Source organism: Abrus precatorius, unplaced genomic scaffold (assembly GCF_003935025.1).
Source record: "Abrus precatorius isolate BTA unplaced genomic scaffold, Abrus_2018 Scaffold2, whole genome shotgun sequence".
In the NCBI taxonomy this organism is placed as follows: Eukaryota; Viridiplantae; Streptophyta; class Magnoliopsida; order Fabales; family Fabaceae; genus Abrus; species Abrus precatorius.
The window spans coordinates 32,252,540-32,262,560 of NW_020874362.1; the positions used below are offsets into that span (position 1 = coordinate 32,252,540).

Here is a 10,021-nt window from a genome sequence, read left to right on the forward strand (position 1 = left end):
TAAATTTAATAATATATTATTTATTGTTAAACCTCTTTTAATAATTTTAAATTTCTTTTTAATCTTCCTTTATCCCTTTTCATCAAACTAAAAATCATGTCATTCATTTTTTTCAATGACGTATTTAGTGATTCTTTTTGCATATCAAAATTACCTAAATTAATTTTCTATCATCTACAATAAGTACTACTTTAATATTTTTACATACACAACTATTCTTTATCTAGTTATTTTTCATTTGACTACTCAGTTTATCATAGCACAAATATAAAATCATTACAATAAAAATATTAAATTAAATATTACAATTTATATTGTGTATTACACAAGTGCAAACTAGTTTTATGAAACTTCTCACTTTTGTGAAAGTTCTATGCACATAATTAAGCAATCGTCATTTGTCCATCAAGATTGTTAAGATGATAATAACTGCAAACAAACAAAACGAGTAAAAATGGGAAGGAGATGATAACCCTTGTTCCTTTTTGTACATTGCTAGACATGTCTAATTTACAACTTTCTTCCAGCCTCAAGCATGACACTTTTTATTCCCTCAAAAATAATATAATATATACAGCTATTTTCTTTGTCTAACTACAATAAGTCAGTACATTTTATCTCATTTCATGTAAATGCATTTAATTACTTAGTGAGTAGTTACCCAGCCAAGTATCAACAAGTTGGACCATCAGAAGCTCTCCTTTCAGTATGATAACAGTCATGATCACCTGTTCATTTCTAAGGGCAACCACATGGGATGGATTTCAAGTAATCTTTACCCATATCACTCCTCATTTTCTTGTAAGTGCCAAGGAATTAATAGTTGAACAATTCCAAGTTGCAACCCTTACACTTCCACAGCCAGACACGATGGCCAATTATTTCACCAAGATCTATCATATCTTCGTGTAATGTCTAGGAAAACTGCTGATGTTTCAAACAAGTTTATCACAAAGTATCTCCTCAAGTCAGATATGAGAAAAACTTTATAATCTGGACCGACCGATCCGTTTAAAACCTCTGAAAGGTGAATGCCTAGGAGCTGAAGCACATAACCTCCCATTTAGATTCCCAGAGAATTTCACATCCCAACCCTCAACATTCTTAGGGACACAAACATCAAAAAGAAATTGGCCAAGGACACTATGAGCACTGATGCTTGGCAAGCTAGGCAGACAAACAGGTTTCTCTTTCTGTTCATCTTGTGGAGTCCCAGATTCTCTATCACTGTAATGCCCTGCTGAACTAGGCAAAAAGAAATGGTCACTTGGTCCTACTGCAACTCTTCTTAGGCTCTTGTTTGAATTAATAGCCACCTTCTGCAGGTCGCATATTAACTCAGATATCTCATCCTGTGAACCATCAATACCAATTCTTTCTCGTTCAAGTATAACTTTTTGTGAATATATTGAAACAGCCTTCTCTAATAAATGGTTTACTGCTGCTCTATATTGGATCGGATGGTGTTTGTAATGACCTGGAACAAATAATGATAATGTTAAACGCAGTCCAAGTTTGTCACAATGTAGTTGAAAATCAGTCAAGGACGAACCAAGGTGAGAGGAGCTACTGAAATTTACAAGGTTGACATCAGCATTGAGATTGCGTAGTCGTTGGACAAAATCATAGATACTTTGGCATCGCACAAGGTCATCATTCTCAGAACATAAAATGAGAAATGGAGCTCCAAAATTCTGAAGACAAAAAGTGAAAATCAGAGCCAATTTAAAATAATAAAAATAGAAAATATTAAAGATTTCCGGTGATAGATACTCACAACAGAAGAATATAAAGCCTGCCAGTGTTCAGCAGTTTGGGATTCAAATCTAGTAAGGTATAAAGCATCCAAGCCAGAAGCAACAGACTTTGATACCCAAGAAACAAGCTTTGATGGTCCAGGCACTTTCGCAACAGAAGGGTGCAAAGCAAAGCGGAAGCCAAAATCACTTGTAACATCTAGTGGACCAGAATCATATATATGTCCAGAAACAAGGTTGCTAAGCCATTGATAGTTTGGCTAAAAAAAAAACATTAAGTATTAAATTTCATGATGATCACAAAGTAGAAGACATCATCAATCAATGAAGAGACTAAGGATGAATAAAGGACAGAATTATTATTTTCTTTATCTTGAAAAAGAGCATTACCAAATTTAGTGAAGCTTCACATCTTCCATCAATAAGCTGCATTTATACAAAAAGCTATTACAATGGGCATTTCTACTTGAAAAGATCATGACAAACATCAAACTTTAATACTCTCCAAATCAAACACAACATTGGATGCCTAGAATTACCTGAAATACTTTGTACAGACAAGCTTTTGACCCAGCCGAAAATGCAGCAAATACAACTGGACATGACCTAGTCCTCAGCTCCTGCACAATTCAGAGGAATCTTTTTACTTAGAGCTGATGACACACAAGCAAAGAATTGACACCCAGAGATTTGTAAATTTACATCTAAGAACGTCAACATAAATATTAGCATGTTTTCAAATGACTAAAACTAACCTTAATAAGTTCATCAATAACACATAATGCCAATGGCATGGCATTGTCATCATGGAATCTGCATGAGAGGAAAATGAAAAAACCCATCAGTATCATGCACCTATCCAATAATGTCCAGCTGATTACAAATTAAACAAGGTGGTGATCAGTGACTAACAAAATGCAAATACAAAATAGTATACCTCAACATAGATTTAGTAGGTTACTTTACTTGAGCATGTCTCTTAAAGTTTTGGCCAGATAAATCATATAACACCAAGCCACATACAAGTACACTTAATATATTGTTATTATTAGTAATATTTGACAATCCATTATCCTTACATACTCTTACGATCACAGTTCCATTCTAAATCTCCTCAATCTAACTAGAAGTAGAACTTTTTCCTTTCACTTTTTCAGCACTTGAAGTAAAACTATTTGAACTTTGTCACAGAGCTCACTTCAACATGTAAGATGTAGAGAAATGTATGTGCAGGCAAGTCTTTGACATTTCCCAACATATGAAAATGGGAGAACAAATTTCCATTAAGAGTTGCAGCTAAATCCATAGCTGTCTTAAAATAGTCAACATTTATTGCCTCCAGTCAATAATTACACCTCTCCAACCCAGGTCTCTTAATTTTCTTAGCGTAAGCTAGACAAAGATTGCATCCCATCAAATATTGGAGTAACATTTTATTCCATTTTCACCGAATGGTCCCCTCTAATTCAATTTAACAAAGCAGGGTAGCATATAGTTTCCATTCCACCAACTATCCACGAACTTCATAATAATACCTCTCTTCTTCACAACTTGGAGACAAAAACTAATGCATGGCTTAAACCCAATTTAAGAAAAGGTGCCGACAAAAGATCAAAGGTTTGGCATTAAATAGCATTCCACTACTTTCACATGTAAAGCATCTTCCAAGCCAAACTTCTGCTTCTATAATAATTTCACATGGTTAGGCAAATATGACATACAACTCAATAGCTGTCCTCTCTCAAGCCTGTGGCATGTATGTCCATGCGCCATGCCTCTCTTCTTGCTCATAGAAAAATAAAAAATAAGCAAATAAACCCCAAGAAAAAAAAAACAACTACTGTGTACCAGAAGTACCACGATTTGAAAGAAAAACCTCAAAATCATCCAGAATAAACCGATACCAAGATTATACTTTCCATGACCAAGAAATACTAATAATATGCAACAGCCTAGTTTTACCACTTCAAATCGTGCAATAAAGTTCTGATTTTTTTCAACATTTCATCCTCCTCTAACACTAATTCCAGCAATTTTCTACGGTTGTTCCCCTGATTCCATCTAACAACCGATCAAAACAATACTCGAGCAAAAACAAAATCAAATGAGAAAAATAAAAAAACTGGCCTAGAAGTTAGAGATAAAAGAAACGACAACGTTGAAAGCCCAAAAACAAAGAGGGAATTCCAAGGGAAAAAAAAAGAAACATACGCAGAGAGATAATGGGCATAACAAACAAGGGAATTCCACCCCAAAGAGGAGTAAAGATCAACAAAATCCCTTAACAAGGTGTGTGGAACAGAAACCCAAGCAAAGATCACAACGATTCCTCTGAAATCAGTTTCCTCTTTTCTTCCCCAGTAGATATTACCGCCTCTGACGGCACAACCACCACCACCACCACCACCTTCAGCTCCACGCATAGCTCGGAGATGACCCAGTAAGCAAAGCGAGTGATTTTGAGCTGGGAAATTCACAAGTTGGAAACTTTTTTGTGTGGTCGAAGGTAGGAGTAAAGGGTGGTGTCGTTGAATTTCATTTCAATTAATGGGTGGGTGGTGATGGGTGATGCTGAGTATTATATTGTAGATATCCTTATTTGTTATTAGGCTTCTCTCTGTTGTGCCTTGTAAGCGTGTGGGTAAAATCTCAAGGGGCAAGTTTTCAAGTTTGAATTCACGGTCATGGATGATTCAACCTTCGTTATATTAGGTACGAAAGGCCAAATCCGGAGATGACCCACATTGCATTTCAGGATAGACTTTTCCTTTCTGAGTCAGCGTTTTAACGCCATGCTGGAAACTAGTGTTTCACCTATTTACGGTGTGTCATTAAATATGACTGTGCTATGCTATATTTTTTGTGCTTATGGAAGAAAATAGTTTCTAAAATGTGTTTTATGAAAAAGAATAAAATAAGTGCTTTGTGCTAATTAATAATTTGATTTTAGTCACCAACAACTTTAACCATATTTCATAAAAAAATATGATTGCGGGTCTGGACCACCATATATTTTTGTTGCTGCGAAAAGGAACACAAAAAAATTGGAAGGATTCCATTTTTTCAATAGGTTTTGATTTTTATTCACTTCAACATGCCCTTCATCAAACCAGAAAAGGCAGAACTTTTTATAAGCCTTGTTGATTGGGACCTAAAATGGAACTTGTGTCAGATTAAGTAAAGCTAAATTTATCAAACAAGGCTAAAGTAGGCAAGTAAGACAATTGTCCATGTGAAGTAAGAAAACAGAAATAAAGAAAAAAGAAATATGAGAATAATAAAAATAGAATAAAACAAAAATATATTATTTGAATGGACTAAAATAAAAAATTACTCTGCTTATTTAATTAAATAAAAAAGATAAAATTTATTAAATTATGTTAAAAATACTTTTTAAAAGTATAAAAATTCAAAAAAAAGTATCATATATTTATTTATAATTATTTTAATTTTTTATATTATTTAAATATTTTTAATGATTTACTTAATAATAAAACAAACAAACGAACTTTGCGCCCCCCCTTCCTAGATTCCTCCCCCATCTGTTCCTCTCTCACACTTTCCCCCCATTCGTGGGCCGTGGCAGGGTTCATATAAAAAAAATTATCCTTTTTTCTCTTTCCTCGTCATCAAATTATAGTGGTAAGCTCGAATGTTCTTCTTCATTTTATTTTTTTTATGTAATATCACTTTTACGTAAATTTTTTTTTGTGAATATTATTTAAAGCATGAATTGTGATTGAACAATATAAGAGATTGTTTTTCAAGATTCCAAGGATACAAAGGAAGAGAAAAAGAAATGGAGGGAATTTTAAAATTTAGTTGCAAATTTAGATAAGATATACATCAAAATCTCACTTACATGGTATTCTTATTTGCAGGTTATTATTATCAATGACGATGTCAGCATCATCTATCAATCAATCTTATTTATATCACAAAATTTTAAATCATTTTTTAATTAAAACATTTTAAACTCAAAAGGATAAAAAAAATTATATAATAGTCAATAATTTAAATTGTTAATTTATTATAATAATTTTGTTCGATATTTCAAAAAATTTAGACAGACTTAGCTTTGTTACTGAATAAGTTAATATTTAAAAAACATTTGATTAAAAAGTCAAACACCAAATTATCCAGAATGTAATTTAAGTCCAATTGACTAATTTATTATAAGTTAGATTTGAAAAAACGACTTTAACTAAGTCAAATATTGAAAATAACTTATTTTAAATAAATATGTCAAATTTAAACTTTAAATTGGAGAGTCAAAGTAGATTTAAGAATTATAAAATTTAACTCATCTTAAGCTTAATTTAGCTTCACTTCTGAATAAGTACTTATGAAAGATTAAAAAAAATGTATCAAATTTTTTATATAAATTAAAACTAATTCATTTTTTTAATATATTTTTAGAAGCTTTTTAGTTAACTTCTTTAAAACATAAGGCATATGAGTTGATTTTAACTTATAAAAAATTATCTTATTTTGTTTTTCTCAACAGGTGCTTTTGTATAACTTTACTTAAATTAAACCCCAATATATTTTCATTTCTATTGGTAGTCTACATTTTTATGTCTATTAAATTATTTTATTATTAAACTAATAAATATTAACATTTTAAATTTTTTAGAGTTTAATTGTTAAATAAATTTTAAAATAATTTTTTGCACTTATGGAAAAAATTTCTAAAATTTACGTAAAGGAATAAAACAAGTGCTTTATGCTAATTAAATAATTTGATTTTAGTAACAAATAACTTCAGCCATGTTTCATGAAGAAAAATAAGATTGTGGGTGGGGACCACAATTTGTTTTTGTTGATGCGAGAAAGAACACTAAAAAAAATGAAGGATTCCATTTTCTCAATGGATTTTGATCTTGTTCAACATGTCTTGCATCAAACCAGAAAAGGCAGAAATTTTCGTAATCTGTGAGTCTTGCTAATTAAAGTGGACAACTACGATAATTGTCTTACACTACTGATTTGATTTGATGATATGTGGAGTAAAATAAAGAAGAAGAAAATAATGAAAGAATAAAATTTTTAAGTTGATTTCTTTCTTAAAAATAATTTTTTATTTTTGAACATAAAATATAGTACAAATTTATTCTATATTTTTAAAATAAAAATCTATTTTTAAAAAGAAAATCAAACATATCTTTTTGTCTTTCCCTATAAAAATATTTTTAATAATTTAATTAATAACAAATTTAATATTTTCTTTTTCCTTTTTAAATATTTTGTTCATATATTAGAATTTAGATTTCTTTTACAATTTTAGTATAAACATGATCATTCAATCTAAATTCGATTAAGTGAAAAAGTGATTTTTATTTAAATAAAACAATTTTTTTAAGTTAATTTAATGAAAACCATTTTTACTTAAACTAAAAATTCATTTAAATTAAAATTACAACAACAAAAAAGTTAAAATTTTATCTTTTTCTTCTCTAAAACAAATTATTCTTTCTTAATTCAATAAATAAGAAAATTTTCCTTTGAATTTTCTAAACTAATTTTTATCTATTCACTCATTTGAACTCTTAAAAAAATTATCCATTTATTTTTTTAAAAATTGAGTTGTTTTAATTAATTTTTATTTATTATCTTAATTTCTTATTAAATCTAATCATTATATTTAATTTTAGTTTAATTTTTAAAATTTGAATTTTATTATTTTTTATTTTATTATCTTAAGATATATTGGAATAAAATTGGTTATTCACAATGTTATATAAACTTTTAATTATTTTTCAAATATCTTTATTTATATATAAACTACATAACACTTAATACATTATTTCTATTGTTTTAAATAAATTATACTTAAAATTATTTATAATTTTAGTAAATTTTTGTTATTATGAGACCTACTATTTATGGATATAAAATTAAATTAAAATATTTTTTAAATAAATTTAATGTTTAAAATAATTTTATTATATATAATTATTTAAAAAATTATGAATTTTTTCTTTAATTATTAAATTATATATATATATATATTAAAATAAAATATATTGCATAAACAACTAATTAGTATCATTTAAAGAGCATGTACGAATATTTATGCTTTGTTTAAATATTTGGAGAAGAAAAAAAGGAAAATATTTAAAGGAAAAAGAAAAGGAGAAAAAAAAAGTTAATTTTTTTTTATTTAGATGTTTAATATTAAGAAGAAAGAGTCACAGACTGTTTAATTATGTAAATAAATTTATTATCATTTATATATTTTATTTATATTTTTAAGTATAAAAAGTAAAAATTATTTTTATTTTTTTAATTTTAAAAAAATTACTTTACAAACTAATATATTTTGAAAAAAGTATTTATTTATTTTTTATTTTTTAAAATTAACATCACATTTTTTCAAAAAAAAATAAAATAAGTTAATCATTTTAAAATTTTATTTAAAAAACTTTAAAATGGAGAATTTTAAAAATTAACATTAAAAGAGTTTTAAAACTTAAAAAAAACTTTGAATCATTCTCCTGATAATTAGTTAACTTCTAAATAAAATATTAAACTCTACTAAATTTCTCTTTTACCTTTCTTTCTTTTTAAATATGAAATTCAAACATAACTTAAGAAACAAATTATTTATTTATATTTTCTTAAAGACGTAAAATTTCAGAAATGTGGTTTTTTAAAAAATGGTGTAACGTTTCTCTTTTAATAAAAAGAATATTGTAAGAATATACCTCCCGATGCACTGAAACAACTTTCATGTATTGAACGCTTCATGTTAGGAAATAACATATTAAAGGATTGAATTGAAGAGAGGAGTTTTCCATTTTTGGGGCAGTGACGAATATTTTTCACTGCCACATCTTAAACCCAAATGAAATGGGCTACTAATTGTTTGGTCCAAACCTTTCTGATTTCGTGTTTGGGTCTGGTCCATGCGATGTTACCGCAGCCTGCTGCACACTTAATTGCTTCCTTATTTTTTCCATTGAATAAAATTCTAGTCACAGCACTAATTATAAACTTACATTACAAAATATTCTCTATTTTTAACACACACAAATTATTAAGTGTTAAGATAAATTTTATCTAACAAAAATAAAGATTTTAGTAAAAAATGTAAAATCCCGTACTGATAAATAATGTACTGTACTTAACGGCTATGCATTGATAGTGTATCTTAATATACTGATAAAATTACTTGTTAATATAGTATACAGTATTGTTACTACAGACTCAAAGTATTTATACTAAAAATTTAATTTTTTGTTAGAAAAATCTATACTAATTAAAGAAATCTAATCCAAAGTTAAAGAGTTGCCAAACGAACTTTTTTAATTTTTAGTGTTTGTAAGAGTTTGCATAAAAAATATAATTTGTCACCAATTAGAAAAATAATATTTTAGACACTCTTTAAGATTTTCTTTAATTTTTTTTTATAAGCAAAACATATATTATTAGAGAGAGTTCAAGGGGAACTCAAAATCCATATACACAGAAAAAAAATTACTAACTCAGAGAAATAAAAAGCAAAAATATACTTACACAAAGTTAAGACGGATACAATTTCGTGGGTTCAAATACCAATCAGCTAACAAAATAGCTTCTCCCTTACTAACAAGTGATAGCCATTTCCAGGACCTCAGAATAATAGAATCTAGAACTTTCCTCTCATCCAAAACACCATTGGAAAATACAATTTTATTTCTATATAACCACAAAGACCACATTGTACTTACCCAAACAATTAATAAACATATCCCTTTTCTTTTACTACAGCCAACATCAATCCAAAAAAGCAAGTGAGTCGATATATCTGAAGGCAAAACCAGTGAAAATTCAAGCCAACACGCAGTAAAGTACCAGATTTGAGTGAAACTGAACACGTTAAAAATAAATAAGTTGGAAGTTCCTCTAAATTATGACAGAAGCAACAAGTTATATCATCAATTTGAACACCTCGATCAATCAGCAAACCCTTACAAGGAAGTGCATTCAACAACAATTGCCAAGAAAATACCAGACACTTAAGAGGGACCTTTCCTCTCCATAGCCTTTGCAATGCATCTGCCGTACACTGATCTACACTATTAAGACCACCAAAAAGTTCAAATAGCCATGAATACGCAAATTGTATTGAATAACAACCTGAAGAATCTGCCCTCCATACCCATTTATCTTCTTGTAGTAACTTAATAGAAACTCCATCAACAAACTCTAACAAAAGATTAAAGCTTGAGATCTCATGTTGAAAGAGTCCTCTTCGCCAACTAACATCCCAAACCCACCTA

At 28.7% G+C, this 10,021-nt stretch overlaps 1 protein-coding gene across 5 annotated transcripts; it reads right to left on the reverse strand.

Moving 5' to 3' along the window:
* Positions 1-255: 255 nt before the first annotated feature.
* On the reverse strand, positions 256-4,437 carry LOC113860196. Of its 5 annotated transcripts, none has more exons than XM_027492873.1 (7): positions 3,969-4,386; positions 2,513-2,570; positions 2,297-2,377; positions 2,148-2,183; positions 1,778-2,017; positions 1,553-1,694; positions 256-1,477 (listed from the first exon to the last, which is right to left on the reverse strand). In XM_027492873.1, exons 1-7 carry the CDS (start codon positions 4,178-4,180, stop codon positions 987-989), a joined length of 1,260 nt encoding a protein of 419 aa, XP_027348674.1. In that variant the 5' UTR covers positions 4,181-4,386; the 3' UTR covers positions 256-986. The 5 variants fall into 5 exon arrangements, with proteins under 5 accessions (XP_027348674.1, XP_027348673.1, XP_027348676.1 ...); XM_027492875.1 differs by having other exon boundaries at positions 404-1,477; positions 2,695-4,437; XM_027492876.1 differs by having other exon boundaries at positions 453-1,477; positions 2,837-4,328.
* Between the last annotated feature and the right edge of the window lie 5,584 nt (positions 4,438-10,021).